Source organism: Dermacentor silvarum, chromosome 1 (genome assembly GCF_013339745.2).
Source record: "Dermacentor silvarum isolate Dsil-2018 chromosome 1, BIME_Dsil_1.4, whole genome shotgun sequence".
NCBI classification, from domain to species: Eukaryota; Metazoa; Arthropoda; class Arachnida; order Ixodida; family Ixodidae; genus Dermacentor; species Dermacentor silvarum.
This window is the reverse complement of record NC_051154.1, coordinates 72,476,715-72,500,480: the sequence shown is the minus strand read 5'-3', so window position 1 is coordinate 72,500,480 and position 23,766 is coordinate 72,476,715. Positions and strand designations below refer to the sequence as shown.

The window sequence follows — 23,766 nt, the reverse complement described above, 5'->3', positions numbered from 1 at the left end:
ATGGGCTGGTGCCAAAAGATTTCGCCCTGTTTGTCTCCCTGTCCGGGCGAACAGCAGATCTCGTTGGGCGACGTGGACGAAGTGACGTTTTGGAAGAACCCGGGTGAGTCGGGAGACTGGCATCTGAGCTTCCTGCAGCAGCTGCACGTTCTCGGGAAAGGCAGCTTCGGTGTCGTCTACCTTGTGCGCCACAAGCTAACCAAGGAGCTTGCTGCGCTCAAGTGCATCGAGAAGCACCACCGCGAACAGGTCAAGGTGAGTGAGCCTTCCTGGCGCTTTTTACCACAGCGCCCGGGCGGTTTCGGTGGCTGTGGGGTGACCCAGGCTTGATGACCTTGATGCATTCATGTAGCGGCCAAACTTGCCCGTTCAGGCGCACAGGACTTGATACCTTGTTGCCTGGTCTAGGAAGCCCGACGCGTGGAGGCTGAACGTTCGGCATGGCAAGCAGTTTCGCACCACCCTTACGTGGCTACGTTAAAGGCCTACTACGAGACATCGAAAGCGTAAGTGTGGAATCGTTTTGCGACGCTTCTCACTCCGAGCACACAAAGTGAGTGGCATCTGTTTAGTGCGCTTGCGAGGCGCTGCGGCTACAGTATTGAGCACAGTACTACGTATACAATATCGAAAATATTTGGAATATACCTGATACGTAGTTATTTTTATGGCTCATTATGTGCTGGTGATTTCACACACGACAGTGATTTTTTCCTCTCACGTATAGTGCTGCAGCGGCTAGCACGTAACGTCTTTGTTGTACCTAAACTATTTTGATGGACTCTTCCTCTAAACGTTCAGTGCTTAAGGTTTGTGTGGAAAAAATGGCGGGAAGTTTCTCGTAGGCTCTCTACCGCATTCTGCATGTGACACATTTAAGGCTCGTACCTTCATCCAAGGTAATTTCTATAAGTTTCTACAGCGGCCGGAGAAAACCTTCGAATGGTATCTGTCGCACCCGCCTTCACGTTTGTTTTGTATGTGCGTACACAGAGCCGTGACAGCTTGCTCAACGATTTCAAATGATTACTATCGACTTATCAATCGACTTATGAATCGCAAAAGAGAGCTGATACTTTACATAAATATATTCTACTGCGTGGGCAGACTGAATATATTTGCAGAAATGAGGTGGAATGATAGAACAAGCACGAACAGAATTAGTAAGTTTGTCATGTAATTGACTAAATATGTCATAGTAGAAGCGTATGTTTTTGACTTGTGAACGATTGTGGCAGACGGATGAATTGGGGTGTCGGTGTGGAGCTTAGCAAGCTGCTAGTTGAATTCATGTGCGTTCTGATGTGGGCCTTGAAAAGTACCCCGTAAATCAAAAGTACTTAAACTTAGAAATGAACACGAGACATGTTCTGGCGTACCTCGGAGCATGGGGGAAAACGTAACGTCATTTCCTAAGAATATGACTGCGCTAAGGTCTCTGACGCGACGGCGTATCGCACTGATGTGTGATGTATGGCACTGCGGGGAAGTGGGCGGCCAGGGCGTCACAAGAGTGAAAACTGGGGAATATGGCCGGCGTAATGCAACGATTTCTTTCGCTCAATATCATTATTTCTGAGCGAATAGGTTTCTTTGTTTCCAGGCCAATTTTTGGGATGAACGCCGGTTATCTTGCGTATCTTGCGTGTCCGGAACGAGGGGAGTGCCCCCTCCGCTTCAGGCGTCGCGCCATGCATGATGTCACTCATTGAGGAGATGGGATTATAGATAGGATGAGGAGTGATGGCGGGGGTGATTGTCGAAGGGGCATTCGTCCGAAATTCCTGTCCATGAAGTGCTCTCATCCTGTACTATCGCTGCCCTTTCCCACCCGGTGAGTGTCTTCGACAGCGGCTTCTTCACCACTCTTCGCCCCTGCCCCTATACGCCCATATATATATCGCCCCTGCCCCTATACGCCCATATATATATATATATATATATATATATATATATACACGCCGAGTTTCAACAAGTTTCGAATAGCAACGTCGAGAGGTGTATACCTCGATCCTTTTAAGGACATGGCGCATGTACAACACTTAGTCGGCAATTAGTGCTGCTTTATAGCAGTGTCTCGGACCTGACCGAAACATCACTGTAATACAGCCCTAAATTCCGACTAAGTGCAGTAAATGTGCTGGAATAAATATTCGGTTATTATCATCAAGAGCTCCCGACCAGGAGATCCCAGTGATAACGTAGGCGAATTAAGCGCCGCTCGAATGACTGACAAAGCGCGATAAGGACAATAATTTAAATAGAGTCGTTAACATTATTCCGGCCCTGATACTCGATAATCATATACAATAGGTATATACAAAATTTGCGTAACGTGTGCATCGCAATAATCAACTATGCGCCTGCAGTGTATTTCCAAGCTGGTATTAACTGATAGTGCATTATTTGATTTTTATTTCATAAAAGGCTGCACACTTCCATAAGAATTTTTATTTTAATTGTTGGGCTTCGTTGCTTGCGTCATGTTTATTCTAATGGATGTAGTCTAGATCTAAAGTGGTAAAGCATGAAGTGCACCTATATTCCGCGCAATTTATCAAATCAAAAGCTCTCACTTAAGTTACCCAATAATATTTACACTAACATGGTGTCATTGTGGCGCACGTATCTGCACACTCAACTACATGTAAAATAATGGTGCATCCAATATAACAGCTTTTGCTCATCGCACGAATAATTAGGACGTTAAGGCGTATGAGCGGTGATGCTTCAGTTTGTGCAACCTCTAGCACTTAGGGCTATACTTTGCACGTTCAAACTGCGCGTACCATTCAGATGGTGCTTCATCATGGAGTACGTGTCTCGGGGCACCCTTAGCCAAATTATTCGACGGTCGGGACCCTTGCCAGAAAGCAAGGCCAAGGTGGTGTCTGCTCAGCTGGCCCACGCGCTCAACTTCGTCCACGACGCCGGTGAGTCTGCTCTCGGGGTGACTCCGCACGCGTTGAATGCCCCTTGTACTGCAACTCTCGCGTAGTATACGTGAGGTTTGGAGCAGTCAACTGAGCCATAAACCCTCGAATGGTATATATCTCATTGCATCAAGGCTGCCGAAGTCAGATGTTCTCGCTTATTGCATGTTTCCAGGTACCTGACCACGAGTAATACGAAGATGTTAAGTTTTCCTGTTTTTCTGCATGCCACTGTGTCATGAATGCAGCCAGCGCAGGCAACGTGCCGCATACTGCCGATTTCGACCGCAATCATCCGCTTAATCTGCTGTCCCTTTTTTTTTATCGTGCTTTATTCGACAGGCTACCTGCACCGTGACATAAGTTCGTCGAACGTGCTTCTCGATGAGCGCGGTAACGCTCGCCTTATTGACTTCGGCCTCTGCCAGGTGAGGAGATCCCGCCACATCAGACTTGTTTCAAAGCATGAGCCTGTACCACCTTCATCTTTTTTTACTGCCCTCGACGTATTTTCGAACGACACGTTTCTTTTAGTTTCGTAATAACGCACTGGATGAACTGCCTACCACTCAGCCGGCACACTTGTGCGTCGTTGATAAATGGACGTTGCTATCTCCCTCCATTTGTTGCTTGTACACTGTTTATTATCACATTTATCAGCTGGGACTGGAGGCCAGGAACCGCTGCGGATCGCTCGCCTACATGGCACCGGAAGTGCTCCGAAGGGAACACTACGGTGCGTATAATACGCTGCGTTGTGCGACTGCAGGTCCCTTTTTTTTTTTTTTTTTTTTCTTTTTGCGTGTGTGTGCGTTTGGCTGTCTGTGCATGCGTGCGTCCGTGCGTGTATTGTGTGTGTTTTAAGCCACAAATTTGCACAATAATTTATGGAGGACGTCGGAGTTGTGGTCTACTGGTTAATTTTGACCATCTATGTTTCGTTAACTTGCGCGGCCGGAAATCTAACTCGCGATCTCTAAGGTTCGTCTTAGAAATCGAAGTCGACTAAGCGGCAGCTCGCCGCAGTCACTGAGCCGCCATGATTCGTATTGGAATGCTGGAATTAGCCGCTGAATTTTGTGTTTGTGAAACGAAACTTAGCCGTAAGTTTCGTCACCGCGGGTGGAAGTCATCGGGTTTTCAAACTCAAATGAATAGCACGCTCGTAAGTACGTCGCGTAACGCAATGACTGGCATGTAAATGTGTTTTGGGGCTTTAACGACACAATGTGCAAACGTCATAAGTCGTGACTGGTGTTTTTAAAACAATTCGAGCCACTTAACGCATATACGTGGGGCTTACCTGGGGCACACTTTTCGCAAAATCTTGGTGGGTGGGCAAATGCTGCAGTTTTGCTCTCGAGATTTGAGTTGAGAACCTTTTGTTCGAGGTTGAGAACGGAGAGGTGTCGGGGAGCAAGGCGACTTGCTAAGAACGACAACTACTGAGCCCGCTCTTCACTTGGCGCATTGTAGGCGTCGGCGCTGACTGGTGGTCGTTCGGCATCGTCCTATACACCATGCTCATCGGTAAAACGCCACTCTCTCAGTACGCCGCAGAGCAGAACATCAACATCCAAACAACCAGGAGAGAGCTTCGCTATTCCAGTAAGTAGTTGGTGAGTCGTTGAGCAAAACGCTGTATACTGATATATGGGTTCTGTCTGCATTAAATAAATGGAAAAAAATTACTAAATGCGCAGCACAACTATCACGACTGTGGTTGCTTCAGAAAAGAATACGCATGCATTTGGTATATTGGGCCCCTGTTCGTAACTATGCCTTAATGTAAGTGGGGCAACTGGAAGCGATGGCAACCGCGATCATTGCGAAAATGAAAAGATGCGATGCAAAACAGCCGGTTTCGCCTCCACTCAGTATTTCAGGTGGGCGCTGTGCTCTTTCGTGCTTATTTTACTCGATCGACAACCAGTTGTGTTGTTGTATTTAAGCATTTCAGTTGCGCATCCCGTTCACGGATGCACAGAAATACGGCGAGTACCTCACGCAAGCGCTTGGTTATTTTGGCCCGATAAGTAATGAATACGCAAGCTTTACATTTCACTCGAGTGAAGCCAAGGGCGCTTTGTGCCCGTGATCTCTCAGGAGAAGCAATCGAGCATTTAGGATTCAAAAAGTCGTACGTAAAAGAAAGTAGCTAACATGTCCATTCGTGTCCATCGCAGTGGCCCTGGCAGCTCCTCTTCGGTTTCCCCGATCATTGACAGACGAAGCGTACAACATTTTGCAGGAGATTCTTCGCGAGGTAAGTTGTACAATGATCGCTCTTACTACAACGCCAATTGTATTGTTCGCAAAAGTAATGACAATGTTTTTGGTTGGGGGCTGGTAAAAAGGCGGTTGAAACATGACGGTGGATAAAATGGCGATATACTTTTTTTTTTCAAGACGACTCGTTTGCCCAAGGTCGACTTTTGGCCGAGTCCAGCTTTTGCAGGATGCGATTGGAACCGCAGTACTGGCGCCTCATTGCCTTGTGTACCGGATATTCCCACAATAGGTTCTGCGTTGTAGAACGAACGTCGTGTGCGCAATCTGGACAGGCTTGTTTGTATTCAAGGCCTTCTTCGTCTTACTCAATGTCCTGTGACGACGTTTCCCCATCTGTCAACTATCTTGTTTTTCGTTTCTTTTTTTTTCGGTTTGTATGCGTGCCACTTTTCGAGATTCTCTGGTGTTGCGATAGTAAATCCTGAATTGGCCAACCTTGGCCAACCCATTTATACTGTTGAGCAAAGGATGCGATTTCGTTGGCACAGAGGCTCTTGCTTTCCACCTTGTGCAGCAAGACTGTGTTACAGTCTCCTATTTGTTGCCGAGTGCATTTAGGGGAGAAATATCGTTATATATCCCGTTAAACGCAACCCTTACGTTCATGAAAGCTATGTGTAACAGTCTAGTTTCCACCTTAGTTACTTCTAAACGCTCGTGTTAGCACAAACAGGAAATCACCTGATCGCCTGTACCCCCAAAGCTGCTCTGTAGTTCTCCTATTACTCCATTTCGTCCCAGCCATGTCTGAAGCTCGCACTTTATCGCCCTTGCATTGCTATCACTATCCTAGCTCATTTACGAACCGGTGCTAGTGCCGTCCAGTGGAGGGTAGAAGAATTATGGAGGCGAGTGCGTTGGGCAGCGACTAATCGGGCCGGGAATATGTGGGCGACGATATGCGGTGGTGGCGCAGAGGGGCTGTGAAAGAAAGTCAGTGGGGGACTGCAGGTATTGGCAAGGGGAATATCTGGGCCAGTAGTCTCAAAAATAGTGCTTAGGCTAGAAGTGTTCTTAAGAGTATATACTAGCTGATCGTCATGACAAGCATATTAGCGAAAGCAGTCGGCCTATAGCGAACAGTATTTATGAGCAAAAACCTTCGTGAATTCGGCCCTGGTGAATATGGACGGAACGGCTGAAGCCAGGTCTGGACATTGAAAGCTATTCGCTGTACAAATACAGTGAAGGCAGCAGCCTGACCCTTCCGCGTTGTCTAACTATTCTTGGGCCGAATTCGCAAATTTTTGTTCGTAAGTGCTCTTTGCCATTGGCTGGCCGCCTTTTGCCCATATGTCCATCTTCCCGATTGGCTAGAATTCGCTCTTACGAACAGTGAATACGGGCCCTTATTTTTATATCCCAAGAATTCATGTGCCACGTACACGAATTCATGCGCCGCAAAATATTCATCGCCTCCAAGCCAACTTGTTATTTGGCAGTTACACTTACTGATTTATTGATTGTATACTGTTAACCGGCTGGTCTTCCTTACATATGTGGGTTCCCTCTGGGACGACCATTGCAATGAGCAGAATGTGCCCTGCAGTTCCAATTGCGCCCTTAATACAATGGGCATTCGAGGATGACGAGGCTCTCTGAAACGTGCTCCTCCAGTCTTCTTACTTGATTGTTGTAGGACATAGCTGGGGGCCTAAGCGTTTGCCTTCGCTTGTAACCATGCCTTGAACATGTCTTCAGTTTCAGGAGTCAATAAGTGCGGCACTTACAACCTTTTAACACGCGCCCGCCGCAGAATAGCATACTAAAGTCGTAGAATTTGACTAAGGGTATCGGACATGGCTTTCGAGTGTGTATAGGTTTCTCACACAAACCATGTTGTCCGGCTCCATAAAAAGGTGTTTGTGCTACATTCATTGGATTATTATTCTTTTTTTCATGTGTCAAATATGTCTCTCTTTTCGGTGGTCTGAAAATATTGATTCAACTCTACGGCTTAGGCTCATGGCTGCCTGCGCAAACAAACCTTTTTTTTCCCCAATAGCAAACTTGGGACTCTGCCGCCTCATCTGTCAACTTGCTCGCCGCCTGCTAGCCATTTTGTTGAATACTGCAAAGGTGTCTGAATACTGAAAACACTTGGATGCACTGCAAGCGTGACAGTTGCTTTACATGGCACAGAAAGCGCCCCTTTTGCTCATTTTTTCATCTCGGCGTTCTCTGAGACAAGTGCTAGGCGAATGTTGACTGCTCAAATTTCGTGAAAGTTCGTCCTGCTTTAGAAATGCTGTGGCGAGAACCACGCGCGCACACGCAACCGCCCGCATGTGTGCTAACATACACGCATAGGTCAGAAGCAGTTCCCGGTTAGCGGTGAACTGTCCGCATAGCATTTCGCCGGCCGATAAGCACTCGGCCCCTCAAGGTCATAGAAGTGGGCCTCTTTTTCACACCAAGGATCCTGCAATGCGGCTTGGGTGTCGTTCGAGTGGCGGACCCGGCAACGGCGGCTTCCAGGAGATGATGCAGCACAAATTCTTCTCTACCATCGACTGGCGGACGCTCATAGGTGAACCATGGCGTTTGCTCTGTGCGATATACTGGAGTGTTTTTGTTGTCTAGCGGTGGACAATGTAACAGCTGTGGTGCAATGTAAATTGAACATTACCAAGAGCAAACGAAGCCCTAGATCTATCGTCATCGCAGAGAACTTGCATGTGTACTCCCATAAAGGAAGGAAAGAACTAGGAGGAATTATTCACGCAGCAAAATTGAAGCCCCCAAAAAAAGTCGGCCCAGCACGCGATCATGTCGCGGTAAGTTCTAGTGTCTTCCACCGCCGCGCTCAGCGCACTCTCTTCCGAAAAGACAACAGGTGCGACAGCAGCGCGCAGCTGCCACATTCGCACGTTGCAACGAAGGCGACAAATGTATACGCTGCAATAAAAGACCAAAGTTGCACAAGCAGATTGGGAGAATATGTGCACAGAGCGGTTGGCAAAGCACCCGAACGAGTGCACGTCGATTAAAAACCTACCGGGAACCAAGCACACTGGGCCGAGTACACCGAGCGCGAGGTCACGTGTTCGGCCGACTTGTTGAGAAAGAAAAAGCGAAGGCGATGGCTTCACGGTGAGTTGACTTGCGAAGGCTTTCTGTGTGACGTAATGCTCCTTCCTGGTTTATTTCCTTCCTCCCAGTTTACCGAAACCGAAACGCGACGTTAGACGAGATATCATTCTTAGCAGCCAATGCGGCTGCTGCCATGCTACATTCAAGGCTGGCTTAACTTCTCAGCCGACCAAAGCGTGCAAAGGCCTTTAATTCGCAGTTTACCCGCTAAAAATGATGATCCGACAGGAGGCATGCAGTGCAACGGTAACTAATGAAATCCTCGAGGAAGCTCGCAATTCAAACGTCAGTGGCAAGTTTCATCCAGTGTCTCTGATTAGCGACAACTTTATCCCACATTCGAAATCATGGTAACGCAATTGCGTTAACGATGCTTGGTCACAGGAGATGTACGCCTAAATCCTCGCACGGGCTCCCGGAATCCAAGAGAAGAAGCTGCAGCTAGCGGAAGTAAGCCGTAATCACATAGTGAGTCGAACCTCACATATACGTTACACACGAAAGATGCTGGACGTATTAAATTGATTATTGAACGACAAGGCACACTTCTTCCTTTCTAATGAATTTGTTGCTTTGGAGAATTTGCCTTTTGTTTCTTTTGTGTGTTAACCTTTTGTTGCCTATTGACCAAAAAAGGCGCGAACACCACATCTATGTGGTTATCTGTACGTTCTCCCCCTTATTTTTATTTTATTTATACATGTACCTACAGCGACCTCTAGGGGCATTGTTGTAGGGGGGTTCGCTATACATAAATGACATCATGCAATACAATATGCAACAGTTTAACAGCATCCGATATATGGTACGGATACATAGGCAGGACAATTGCCTTTGGCATCAAAAACAGCATTGCCCAGCCGGACAGAGCGCCGGACAGAGCGCCAAACGAAATCGCTTTCCTCTATAGAAACGCACCGCACGATATTCATCGACTGCTTAATGAAAACATAGCAATTGAAATGAGCACTAAACACTAAGGTAAGGGGACGCGGTAAACAGCGATGGGCACCGTTATCAGCGAAGAAAGATCGAGTCACTTGGTGATAAAGAGCCCCGGTGCAGTCTAGAAAGAGCGAAAGAAAGCTGAAAGAATGTTATTATACATTATTTTTATTCTAAGTCAGTGGCTCACTAAGCAGCCCAATGCGGCAAAAAACAAACAAAATATCGCCAGACACCAGCGAGTCTCTACTTTCGTTAACTGCATTACTGGGAACAGCAGTTATAGGTCCCCGACTGTCCGGTTATAGAATCTCACGTGATCTTGAGAATAACCCTCCGCTACTACTGGAAAAAATTGAGAGAGCTCCAGTGCCACCGGAACTCCTGGAAACGGCTGGGCAATGCTGAAAGCTGCGCCGCAATCTGAAGATGCAGCTTGCATGCAGCAGTAGACACGTGTAAAGCTTTAGATTTACGCTGTCCACAGCGCCTTCAATTTACATGCAATATACTCGCGGTTAGCGAACTCGCCAAGAACGTAACCCTCGCTCTGAGTTTAACCACACTGCTAACGAGTTTTTCTTTGTTAAAGCGATAGTTTTCTTCGGCTTTTTCCCCCACTTTGATGTTGTATGTCAGTGTCTGGCTGTTTATGTGGCCTTGAGGGTGACCTTGACACGTGCCTCGCAGTGAATACGTACGTACGTACACATACACACACACACTCACGCGCGCACACGCGCACGCGCACACAAGTTCTAGCTGACGATGAAGTGAGAAGTTACGCGTCCTTGCTGCGCGTCTCATCGTACTGAACGCTGTGGCGCGTTTTTATACAAGGTCAAGAACATCGTGTCTTGTGAGTCAACAAGTTTTATTGCTGAATAAAGCTTCCACTTCCTCTGCAAGCCTTGCTTACTCTTCAAACCTGGGACCCTATTTCTGACATACAGGTCGCTACGTCCGGAATCTTGCGACATCCAATGAATGGCTATCTGGGAGTCGGTCCAGAAGAACGGTTTTGCTGCTTTGAAACGCGGTACCCTCCTCATGTAGTCGTAGAGGCTGGCAGCCGTCAAGCAGGCAAGAAGCTCTAAACGAGGCAGCGACATGGGCTTCAACGGCGCGATTCGTCCCTTGCTCAGTAAAAGATGTGTACTGCGCACGTGTGAATTCATCGATTCGGAACACACGTAGACTGCAACGCCATACGCCCGCAGACTGGCGTCTGCGAAAATATGCAGCTCCGTGACTCCAACTGGGTGTTCTTGTGGTCTGTTGACTTGTCGGGGTAGATGAACTTTGCTAAAAGTTGGAAGTTCAGAAACCCAGGCATTCCATGCGGTTAGCCGCTCTTGGGGTAGCGGACAATCCCATAGGTGCTACAACTTCTAGAGATCTTGAAAAATCAACTTGGCCCGAAAGGAGAATGGCGCGAGAAAGCCAAGAGGATCGTACAGCCTTGCAAAGCCTTGAAGTATTGTTCGTTTCGTTATAGGCATTGTTGACACAAACTAAATGACCTGGTCTGCACTGACCAATTAAATCGTCGCTTAAATTAAATTGTCGCAATTAAATCGTCGCTTCTCTCCCAGCAAAGCCCTAAGACCTTCATGGTGTATGGAACGCCACCTTCGTCTTCAAAAGAGAGCCTGTCCTTCTGGAAGTGTTCTCGCAGTACTGAGTGATTTGATGCCCATTTACGAATCTCCATGCCGGCGTCCGCTCGAATGGTCCTTGCCTCCGCATAAATTTTGAGCGCTTTCTGAACGCTGTTCGCACCGGCTACCAAATCGTCTACGTGAAAAGATTATATGAGGCATGTCACTGTGTCAGGAAATTCAACGACAGAAAAGTGATGATGCAGCGTTGCCGCCAATAGAAACTGCCTGGACATGGCGCCGAAGGGAACGCGGGTCATCCGCCACTGAAAAATTGGCGGCAATGGTTGATGCTGCGTCGGGAGATGAGCGATCTACAAGAAACGGAGTGCATTTCGGTCCTCGGGCCGAATGACCATCTACAGGTACGCCTTCTTTATGTCCGCCACCATAACGATCGGATGAAACCTGAAGTTGAGCAGCAGTTTCAATAAATGAGCATCCATTTTTGGCCCCTTTATAAGCACGCTGTTCAGGGCTGGTTGACCGGGGGCACGAGACGATGCGTCGAAACTCTGAGCTTGGTAGTGACTGCTACGCGTCGAATCACTCCATGATGCGGCATGTAGTACGTGTTCGGCTTGAAGGGCACGTCTTGGTCGGGAACTCGTTCAGCATGACATTCCTCAAAATAAGTCTGGATCGTCTTGTCATATTGGACGAGAGGATCTGGTTGTTGCTTGAAGCGTCGGATCTGCATCAAGAGCCTCTGCCTAGCAAGGGCGAAGTTGTGGCCGGCGTCGAGACCTGGCTCCCGAATAAAGAGAGTAACCTCGTAGCGTCCTCCTTTCTTCGAAACGTGGCCTTCGAACTCCTCCAGAGTCATGTGGGCGTCATGTTTAACGTCAGGTTCATCTTGCACCGCAAGGGTGTCGAGGCGCCACAGAGAAGAAATGTCTACGTCTAGTGAGGCGTCGTTTGCCGCAGGCTCTCCGACAGCAAGGAAGAGTGATGTGGTTTGTACAGCGGAACCTTTGGATAAATCGTGGAGCGTTCCCTGGATAGTCCACCCAAAAAGGGTCTCCACTGCCGTAACCTGTGGCGATAGTCGAGTTATCTGTCCGGTTACAACCTCCCAGTAGAGGTCGAGCCTATCAGGATGCTGATCTCGTCGTCTCGGAAAGTTGTCGCCTCAGAGCGTGCATCAGTGGGAACAAGACCGTGGTCTGTCATCATGGTGACGATCGCGCTGTCCGCTGGTGGGCTGGTTACCGCAGAGATTTCCGGCACTTCGAGGACATCTATAGTGGTCTCTTTGGTACTGTGCTGGCTGCGGAGTGTAACGGACACTCGGTTACATGTCGGGGTCACAGAGCGCTGAGTTTTCCCGAACGTGAATAGGTTGAGCCGCTAAACGCCTTGAACAGGACAATTTAGTGCTCGAGAAACGTCCTGCGAAAGAACGTGCGCTGACTGCCCGTGTCTAGAACGAAACGCAGCAAAATTGACCTTGCTGGTGCGACAGCCCAAGCTCTGCCCGTCTGTAGGAATACTGGCATGAGACCGGTGCCATTCGCGCACACGGATGTTGACCGCGGTGGTGTGTCGGTGGATTCCGGCCCGCTTGCGCGTTGCACGGATGGCGCAGACGCGTTGCCCAGGCGCTTTGCTTGGTTTTGAGTCGGAGTACACACGTTGCACAGCGACTTCAAGTGTTGCCCAGCACGGTGGCCACATAGCAATTTCCTGGCGCTTCGGCATTCACTGGGAACATGGTTGCACTTGGCGCAGCGAAAGCAACGCCTACGCGCCTGAAGCCTCCTGCATTTTTCTTCGGAAGTAATCGACGTGGAGCATTCCTGAACTGTATGGTCCGACGCCTTGCAAAGGAGGCAGGGACGCGTGTACGGCAACCTTACTTCAGTTGATAGAGCCACTTCAGAGGGCGCGTTTAGCTCCAGTGGTCGCGATTCACGTGGATGATGCCGCTGGCTTGCAGATGAGCTGGCTTGGTCGAGAGCGCCTTCCTCCCTCGCCTCGTCTTGAATTCGTAGGAAGGTCATCAGATGTTTTACTTGCTGAGACTTGTCTTCTGTAACCGCTGCCGTGTCATCTTGGTTCGACGAAGAAGCCTTCTTCAGCCGCTCACGCTACAGGGTACCAAGGTCAGGTGGTAAGGCCTTCATGATGACGCGTCGCAGAACAGCAGCATACTCATCTGGTGAAACACCAAGGCCCTGCAGTGCGCTTGTGCGGAAAGTGATCTCGTCATAGAGATTTCGAAGCTTGTCTAGATCGTCGGAACTACGAATAGGTGCGATTGCGAGTAGGTGGTCCAGATGGTCATCGACCAGCATGTCACGACGGCCGAACCGGTCAGACAGCACCTTGATGGTGACATCGTAGTTTGCCTCGGCCAGGCGGATACCCTGAATTGCTGTCTTAACTGACCCGGACAGATACGTCGGCAGATATTTAAATTTGTCTATGTTCGATAGTGAGTCATTGCCGTGAATGCTTGCCTGGTACTGCTCCCAAAAGCCTTGCCAGTCGCGTCGCTCACCAGAAAAGCTCGGGATGTGCAGCTTTGGCAGGGCAACGCGGGAGAACGACGCCGCGGGCGACACGCGGGGCGCGGCGGAAGGGGCGGCTAGGCACGATGGCGAGGCAAGTTCCGCGTTACGACCAGGAAGGGTCCGGTGGACGCGACTCGGTAGCGAGGCGCACGCTTGTCTTGGTGAAGCTGACCTTCTGTTCATACTCGAAAGCTGTGGTCAGGTCTGCCTCCAGGTCTGCATCCGTGAGTGTGTTCTGTATTGCGCGGTCGACCTCGATGAGCTCCGCCTGCTTAGCGAGCTCGAGAGGCGCTGGTGCAGCACCCGCACAGGGGTGGCCTCATCTGACAGCAGGGCGTCGATCGTAGAAATAACCTTGGTGATGGCCCTCCGGACGAAGCCGCGCTTGGTGCGGAGTTGCTCCATTGCCGGAACGCGAGGGCCAGATGACAGGGCGGGTTTCGGCACCACTTGTAATGTAGCAAAACAACGGCGGGGATTAGATCCGGACCCGGTCGTCTGACTCGTTCATCATCTGGTAGCAACTGAGCGAGCAGCGCCCGTGACTGCTGCGCGTGCTCGGCGCACCTTCTTCTTTATTTGCAACAACACGAGCACGATTGACCCACTTCCTATATATTCAGAACTGATGTTCGCAGAAAAAAAAAAAACAAGAAAAAAAATAAAAACAGGAAAATGACATCACAGAAGCTATCGGTGGCTGTAGGCACGTGTCAAAGTATAGTATAACGTCATTAAAAAGATCGTGTACTGGTTCGCCTCATTAAAGTAACTAAAATAAGCATGCACATGCATGTACACGGCCCATTTCTCGCGGCCGACAAGTGTTTGCTAGTAGTTTGGAGCGCTGGACGCGTGTTTCAGTGATAGGCTAACTTCATAAATTATAAAGAGCGAGCTAGTTCTGGTCTCTAACCTTGCAAAGGTATCATTGCTTCAAAAAGCATAATAACGGCCACGTAATTTATCTTCCTTGTCTGGTGTGTCCCTTCGGAGTTGTCAGTAGTACTCGGCGCTTTACAAGATAAACGAACACCAACCAGCGCAGTTTGTCGCTCTACTAAAAGGTCATATCAGTAATTAAGAAGAACTGGGACAAAACTAACAGATATTGTGCCAGGTGCAAGCTGCGCTTATGAGAAGTTGAAAGAATTAGGTGCTTTAACATTCGTTGACCGTGTGCATTTCCAATATACATAAGAGGTACGCCCTAACGCTTAGGAGGAAATGTTAAAGTTTTGAATTTTCAGACAAACCCTGACCTACCATAAAGCTTACTTTGCTGTAATGTGAATGCTTCTCGCCACCTCGGGTTGCAAGACTTCTTTACATCAGTGCGAAACGTTGACAGGCGACTTGTTTAAAGAAACAAAACAGCATAGAATTTTGCACTATTAAGGGTGCTGGTTTGTTCCAAGGCTAACACCTTTAAGGCTGTAAAAAAAATGACATGACCGCGAGCTTTAAACTGCACCTGCTATGAAAAGATCCGTAGTTTAAAAACTGTGAAATAATTCTCCTTACCTGGCGCTCACCTCAATATCTGACACAATTTCTGACGCGATATTTGACAGAAATAGCTAATTAAGCTTATTTCATCCAGTTTCTGTGTTGTCTGTCGCACCTATCATGTTTACCTGTCACATCATGTTTACCTCCAAACGAGAAAATTTAATTTGTCTCCTTCAAGGATAACACCGTCACCCTTGAGGGTTAGGGCGTTAGCCACGGGACAGACCAGCGCCCTTAAAGGTGCAAGCATTCTTTACTGTGAAGGCCGTGCTTTTTCCGCTTTTGGAGAACTGAAGCACTTTGCTCACAACAGGTGCCTGATCGGTTACATGCGATCGCAGAATTTGCGTTAGCCTGGATTGGAGGAAGCTTGGCTGACAAGAACGCAGAGAAACAGAGACGGGCATGCAGTGAAAGCACAGAAAAGCACGCTCTCTCTAACATGGATTCGGGCATCCAGATAGCATACCCATTAAAATGTGGATGCTATTCGCGATTTTCTGTCAGGGGTTCTTTCTCCGAGTTGGAAATGGCATCCAGGGTTACTATAGAGGTGTCGTTGTGCTGTCAATCTCATTTCTGCTAAGCAGTGTACCTCTATCCCATCATTTATGACGTGCTCTCTCTTGAAGTCAGTTTTATGGTGTTAGCAAAGGCGACCAATCCTGGCACATGGCGATGTAGAGCGATTATAATTTCCCGAGACATTTGTCACCAGAACGATAAAACAAGGGGCAATTAGTAGTTCTTGTTTTTCTTAGTAACAGGCGACATGGTATCAGCGGATGTCAGCAGTCCAGTACTTTAAGAAATGCTCACAGATGACCGTATTTGATCATTATATGTGTCAACTGAAGTTCCGGCTTTTGTCTCGAGGTTCTCTGTCGACGAATGTGCATGTTACGATGGACCGCGCAGCACTCTTTCCCGTGGTTATTTAGCCATAGGCTCCTGGGAGCGTCACTCTTTTGCGTTAACCTGATCCCGATGTCAGTTTAATGTAAACGGTGATATTTAAGCAGCGAGAAATATAGGGTTCGTGGTAACAGATATTGTGAAGACCTCTATCACGCCATGCCCCTCTGCTAACCACTGCTAAAGAAATACGAAGGCAGAGACACCAAATGTCCTTTGCAATTCCTAGCTCGTTAGTGCTCAAATGTTCATACAGTGAACGCACAGTATTTTTGTCATTAGTGAATTGTTAAAAAGCCGCTTTTCAGCGTCGACTTTAATGTCCTTCCAATCACAGCAGTCGCAATGTCAAGAAGCGGTCAAATGACGACTCGTATGCCCTACTTCCGTACGAAAGGCATTGCTGAATGTAAAATCTGTGAACAACGAACGCATCCTCAGCTGCTTTTAAACACGTTTCAAACAAACCTGCCATTTTGCGTGGTTCCCGTGTTTCCGAAATGTTTGCTATTGTGCTATCGTTACTGTTTTCTGGGGGAAAAAAGATTAGCATTATCCGTGAAGAGACGGCGTGTGATTTCCTGTGCTCTCTTGCGCCCGTTTTGATGCAACTCTCCACATTCCACTCGGGGTATGGGGGATGGAGGCGGGAGAAAATATATCGCGTCTGGTAGGAGAGAAGTCTCGCAGCTGACAGCAGGTGCGGCAGGCGGGTGGTGCAACGGGTACTGACGGACGAGCGTGTCCGTCGGCCCGATGGCGCGACTCGCTGTGGCGAGGACAACAGCTCATGTGCGCCGCATTTCGTTCGTGCCAGCGCCTCCCGGTCGAGCCACGCGCCAGCGAAACTTTCTCGACCTGAGGTACGGCTCCGCACGCTTGCTGCTTTTGCTTGCTCTGTCACCGCCTTTTTTTTTTTTTTTTTAACCATTATCGCTACCGTCCTTGCTTGGCTCTCACCGCGCATGCATATTGCTGTACAACAGACGCACGGGCAGTATACCACCTGGCATGGGCGGTAAAAATAGTGGCAGGGCAGTAACGTTATGCTAAAGCAGGGGTAGGCAACTGGAAATTAGGCATCAAAGCGGTTATCCCTGCTCCCAACGTTATCAAACACACTTAACCTCATGGTTAGAGATGTCTGCAACAATGCGTCACATGTGGTGAAATTTTCAGGTATTTGCGTCGACGCTGTTCTTTACACCCCGCCCCCTTTACTGTAGATTGCTGACCGACCGATCAGCGGTTGCTTTTCAGTTACCCAGTCCACTGCAAAAAAAAAAAAAAAAAAAAAAAAAAAAAAAAAAAAGTTGCCGACCTCTGCTAAAGCATTCTACTGTACTGATCAAGATCGCACGGTCGCCGGCCAGCAGTCATGAGATCGGGTTATCGTGTTATCGGGCTTAATTAATGCTTACAAAATGCAGTCCCATTTTAGCGTGTTGAGAGACTTGGTATTTGCCGCCTTACTACGAGTATATTATAGATAAAGGACCGGCTATGCGACATACAAATCGAGTAGTATTGAAATGCAATGCAAAAGGACCACATGGACAGACAATTATTAACAGCGGGCGAAAAAGGGAGGTCACGGCCAGGAGTCAATGTTTAGACGAGAGGGCTTGCCTTCGTCAGAGGAACAGCTGTTTTCCTTGGTAGGCTCTATAGGGCCCTCTGCGAGTGCGTTGCCTTCCGGATGGTACGGAGTCGAAAACCTTAGAGTGATGCCTGTCTCTGTTCGGCCCATCTTCTGAGCTTTTCGCTACGGAAAGGAGGTCCATTATTAGAGAGTGTACGAGGGCGCTATAGAGTTCTCGTATACACTGCAATGCACACGTTCTTCGTTCCACTTCAAAATTAACCCATTACGTCATATGTTTGCACCGGATTAGGAGTCAGATGAATGTGGAACTGTATGGAAGTGATTTAATCCTATTCTTGCTCTCAGTTCTCATGCAAATTGACCTCACTCTGATCTAGATCGTTGTTTCGTCACAGACGCCGAAAAGCACCCATGAAGTGCATTTCGAGCACCTGGAGCTGGCATGAAAATCCGGGATCTCACATCAACGTGCCAACCTACTATGCCATGTTGCACCTTCATATCTGTGTTTACGAAACGAAAAGCGGTTTTTACGGCAAAATTAATATGGAGAGACGGTTACTGTGGAGACGGTTTCCCTGCAGCATCTAACCAGGGTGCTAAAACTATAAATGATTTTTTTTTCACGTTCGTAACGTACCAGGTACATAAGCCAGCGACATCAACACTGCCAAGGAAAACAGCTGTTGCCCTGAAAAAGGCAACTGCATTTGTTGGAAAGTTGACTCCGCTAAAAGGCTTCCCTTGTACGCTCAGTGTTAATCAGGTAGCAGCAATTTTTGGGCGCAGCAGTTTTTATGGCTACGATGTTCAACGCGTGTTATAGATTACATGCATGCTATAGCTTAATTCTAGTATGCATACTTGCGCACATATTGTTTGCAGGCTACTTTTTGCAGAGAAAAGCGCTATGTTTGTCTATGTTCAAATGGACACTAAGGTTAACCTATAGTGACATATTGTTCTTGAATGACAGTAGTGCGACTTCACTAGCGCAGAGTTTTTAAGTCAGGAAGCACCGCAACCGATAGCAACAGATTGACTTACTGTGTTTTATCTTTTACATTATCTGCCTAAAAGCAGGAACCTATATTTATGGTCCAAAATCTTAATAAATCTGTGTTGACTTACTTGGACATGCTCTTCGCATCTGAGACAGGACGCACAAATATGATCGTGGTGCAGATCTATGCCATTTGGATTGCAATAGCATTGTTATATCCGACTGCCTGTGAGCGCCGCTTTCTTTTATTTATTCTTTTATCGTGCTAAACATCATGCGTACAGTTTATGAAGGCATGAAACATTTAAAAAATGGTATTTGTGAATCTTGGTAGAGAGCCCAAAAGCCAGTGTATATGAGTAATGAAAACTGGTGATCCGGTATAACCTTAGCGTCTATGGAAGTGGAGGCATCAAGGGGTAGGCTGTGTTTCCTGTATCACAATACAGGAAAGCAGGAACCTATATTTACGCAAAACGAATGTAACGAATGATGCGATTCGCAACAAAGAATCTGTTATCTGTAATGTAGTAATTACTAATAGCGTCGTTTGCTTTTCTTTTACTTCGGTGGACTTGCCGTGAGGAAAAGGAAAAAAAAAGAAGAAAAAACCAGAGATGTTAAGTGAGCGTCAAGAGCAGAGGCGTCAACCTAACGCAAGGCCCATGATAGAATTTTGATAAGCTGGCACGCAGTTTCTGTTGTATCTTAGAACGCGAATTCCGAATTAAATAGTTTATACAGTAATCTTTAATTGAAATAATGTTTTATTGTCTTTTGGTACGAATGTACTCTCCATGGCCACAAGTAACGATGATAGAATTCTAATCTTTCTTGATATGGACTGGTGTTTGGGCTTTTGGGGTTAAAACGCGGTTTTCGTTGCTGAACCTTCAGGGTTTATATCGCAATTCACATCAGCACGATGTCCCAAAGTGCATGCTGAAACTTTTGCGTCAACATTAATGGCTGCTCTAACGCACGTAGGGTGAAATACGCATGCTGTGGCTCATCATATACAGCTACGCATATTTGCGTCTTGTGTAATCTACACCAGATATGTCACCACTTTATCATGCGTGTTTTTCTCATTTTTCTGACGTCCTGCTCACTACTCCCTTCAACGAAAGTGGCAATATTGTGTATATTTTGTGATTAAGCCCCGGTACTGTTCTCGTTACAAGCAGAAAGCACACGAAACGTTGTTCCACTCTTTTGTTATACTTTCGTATCTGCGACCACCCTACGAATGTTTTGAGGGCATGGGTCATGGCCAGCAGCAAAATAAAGAACAAGAGGCAGTGTTGTTACCTTCCAGCATTATTTTTTTTTCTTTTCGTAACTGTACCACATCTCAGTAGTTTCATTCAGAGCTGCGGAATCTACCCTCGGCCACAGCCATCTAAGAAAGCGAAAGTACTCCAGAGTGTATTTGTCGTCAGCTTGTCGCTTGCCCCATGTTTTCTAGTGAGGACTTCCAAGTGACCGATATCGAAACGACATACGGCATTGTTGATACATCGTTACAGATGATAATAGTGATAATTAACAAGAATCAACGCATCACGTTATGATATACGTACCGATTGCTTGGAACTAGTTTGCATGCATGCCACGTGCTGACGTTGACAAATCTGTCGACCTCGCCCAGAGTAACTCCGTATCGTACTAAGCACACGTCTGCAATGACGGCGACTCGTGCTCAGGGAGCTGCACTTCCGTGCTTTAACCCAACGCCTCCTGTCTGTCTGCGATGCTCTAATAAACCGCCTCAAAATAATTTTGTGAATATTATAAGAGATTACTCGATGGGCCGCATCCGCCACGCTATGGAAATGCTACGCGATGAGGCGTCGTAAAGGCGGCCACGCCGCAGGCGCGCACTGTACGGCTTGCTCTTGTTCGGCGCGTAACGGGCGCCTCGTGTGCTTGCCGCCAAGGCCGCCGTGCTGGTGCGCGCTGGACGACACCTGGCGACCTCAACGCCCGCCGAGGAAGCCCCGCGCGCGGAAGCCGGCGTCTCGCTCGCACCAGCTGGGCGACCTGAGCGTGGCCAAGGGACGCCCTAACGGACCGGCCACCGGCTCGCAGAGGGATCATCCGGCGCCGCTTCGTCTCGGCAGCTGCAGTGACGTCGAACTCGACGCCCAGGCGGCCGGAGTGACGCAACGCTTGGGATCCAGGACGTGCGCGGCGGCGAGGCGGAGGAAGGCTGCCGCCAACGCCCGCCGTCGCGACTCGCTGCGCCGTCCGGTGCCGCAGGACTGGTGCCGCCCGCGGCCGCTGCCCCGTCGGGAGTTGCCGAAGATGCCATTGCTGCCCGAGGCGAACGGAGCAGAGGGATTTTTTTATCAATAAAGGACCAGTGTACAGCGTGTTCGAATTAGAGCACATGCTGAGGTGCCGTGCTGAGGTGAGGTGCCGTGCTGAGGTGAGGTGCCGTGCTGAGGTGAGGTGCCGTGCTGGGGTGCGCAACACTCGCGCCAGCAGTACGCTCCGTCCCGTCCGTAGCTATCGGCGACCAAAGATCTGCGGCTGTTTGGAGCGCACGTATTGAGTCGCTATAGAGTATTCTGGACAAGGAAAAAAATACGGTGGATGATGATCACTGTCTTGATGAAACGGCAGTCCAGCTGAAGCAGCCTGCGTAAATGGATGCGTGGCACGTTCCGCAGTTCCTCAGGGATTGGGCCCGGGCCAGACTTCTAAATTTCAATGAGAGGGAGCCACGAAGCGTCGCGAATTTTTTAGGCAATTCGCAAAGTATTATACCCATCACGTGGAACGAATAGTTCCTTAGGCTTTTTCCAGTATATTGACGCGTGCATCTCTTTCATCATATAGTCGAGGCATATTCGGTCGTTTGAAAACTTTCGTTAATGCGCAATTGATATGCGACCGCTACTCTTGTGATTGATTTTACACGGAAGGCCTCATGAAGTGGAATCAAGGGGCGTACAAGTAATGAAATCAGATGAATGACCCCAGGATTTCTTGATGAATAAACCTAAAAACAAGTCCATTTCTATATTAGTATGCGAGCATAACTACGTTAAAATATCTCCTTTTCTAAAGTTTCGAATTTGGTGCCAATGTACGTTTCACTCACTTCGACTTCAGAACTTCATGGGTGATAAAGAAGAAGCCAGATTACAGGCTTCTTCGATAGATCTCGCTCGCTCAGTAGCAGCAACACTTCTGACAACGAATATGCAGAACTTGGGCGCTGGCTGGCTTCAGTTCCATATGTGTAGGATTCGCATTAAATCTGCCAATTTATTTAGTGAAGTACTCTCAGAATATTTATGATAGTAAACGGGAGGGGAAAATTCAGAGTAGCAAAGCTCAATGGAACACTTTGCATACAATTTAGTCGCGAAAATCATTAGCACAAAACAATGAAATAAGTTGGCGCAATCTGCTTGGGAGTGCTAGTGTGAAAAAAAAAAAAAAAAAACATGATCTGGCCGTATTTGTTAGAGATGAGAATCTATGAAATAATAAATGCAAACAAGCAACGGCTTTATAGCGAGGCGAATCAAATTTTGTCGGAGGAAGATAAAAGGAAATCGCAAAGTCCGGTCAAATGATGTTATGTTATAATGTTATTTTCTTAATAAAAGTCATATAGCTAGGCCTACTCAGGCATTTAAAATCGCACAATTTCTAACGTCCGCTTCCACGAATACGGAACTCCACATTTGCAACATTTGACGTCATGAACTTGTTTAGCAATGCTAACGGTAAACATTTCGTGATAGAAAGTGCAGTGGTCAGAAGTGCTGAAGCTTGGATCCGGCTTGATGCGTGGAACGTATACGCTCGTTAGCGTTCCGTCTGCTCGGGGCGACGTAGCGGAAAGCAACACACATGTGGCCCTCGTTTTTTGCAAACTTTACCCCAATAAGTTTTGATTTATTCCGCATTGTAAATCCAAGCAGGAGAGTACAGTGCCACAAGTCGTTTCCCTTCAAACACAGGGCAAAAGGCAAGCCTAGCAACGCCTATTTCAATCTTTCAACAAAACAACAAAGATTAAATATAACAGTTGAATACATAAGGGTACAGAAATGATCCGAAAAACACGAGATGAGGCGCCTATGCGCTGTGAGATCTTTCGGCAGCGCCTTCTAGCATCAACGCGTCGCCAGCAACAGGGAACATGGGTATTGATAGTGCAATACCTAACTCAGCAGTACGTCCAATAACGGGCTCAGTACTGCGCGCGTCTATTGCGGGTTGTTCCTAAAGGGTTCCTCACCAGTGCCCTATCCGAAATTTGGTTGCACACGAAGCTGTAAGGGCGCCGTCCAGGGAGCGTTCTAGCGCAAGAATGTTTAAAAATTGTTCGGTAGAAGTCGAGATAAAATCAAGTGAGATATGTTGTGCGAGGAGGCCAGCTACCCTTCCCTCAGTAGAGACTCTCTCTCCCATTGCCTCGACCAGCAGCCAGCGACATTTCTTTCCTGTCGTCCCTCGCATCTGGGCCCACCTCACCCTCTTACGTCACAGTCCCCGCTTCTTTCCTTTCGTCTCCCTTCTTCCTTCGCGACGCATTTCCGGATGCCGTTTAGCATGGTCTGCGTTCCACGGGAATCCACGAGCTGTTCGCGCTGCTGCTCGCTATTCGTGCACCGCATGCGCAATGCGCGTGACGTGAAATCGCCACGAGTGTGAGATCAGAAGGCGCGCAGGCTTTTGTTACAATTTGCAGCTGTACATCGCGGCGTACGTCGGTGTGATAGTTTGCAGAAACGATGGTCACCGCATGATCTTCTCCCCGCGCTTGTCTGTTTGCAACGCCCACACCTGGCGAGAGGCCCTTTGAGGAATTGCTCAGAAAACGTTTGGATCTCATAGCCAGAAAGTTGTATTATGTTGGAGCAACCTAAGCCTGGACACTTAACCTCTATCCGCAAATATTCGATACGGGTTACACCGCATTTCACAACTATACTCAGGCTCAGTTTGCTGACTGTTAAGAACTTCGTCTGCTCATAGGCGCAGCCGCTAAGCTAGGACGCTACTGCGCCTGTGCACGCGAAAAAAAAAAATGAGAGCCCGCTCACCTTTTGAACTGAATGAGCGAAACACGAAGCTGATATTTTCGTCGATTTTCTGTCTTTTTGCAGCCAAGCTAACCACGCCTAATGAATACTTGTGCGGTAAACGCTTGCTGTTGAGTTTCTCGGTAGGCAGAAGCATATCGACATGTGAGCGGCACGAGTCGTAAAATACGCTAATGCGCACAATTGCTGGTACGATCGACAGCGAAGTATACGCCTGGAAG

At 48.0% G+C, this 23,766-nt stretch overlaps 1 protein-coding gene across 1 annotated transcript; it reads left to right on the top strand.

Moving 5' to 3' along the window:
* Nucleotides 1-20,834, top strand: LOC119449866 (atypical protein kinase C). The gene is made up of 11 exons (XM_037713150.2): nt 1-255; nt 409-506; nt 2,797-2,933; nt 3,276-3,361; nt 3,594-3,669; nt 4,410-4,541; nt 5,120-5,199; nt 7,644-7,755; nt 8,703-8,768; nt 16,685-16,730; nt 20,417-20,834. The coding sequence occupies exons 1-11, from the start codon at nt 1-3 to the stop codon at nt 20,832-20,834; spliced, it is 1,506 nt and encodes a 501-aa protein (XP_037569078.2).
* Nucleotides 20,835-23,766: the final 2,932 nt, after the last annotated feature.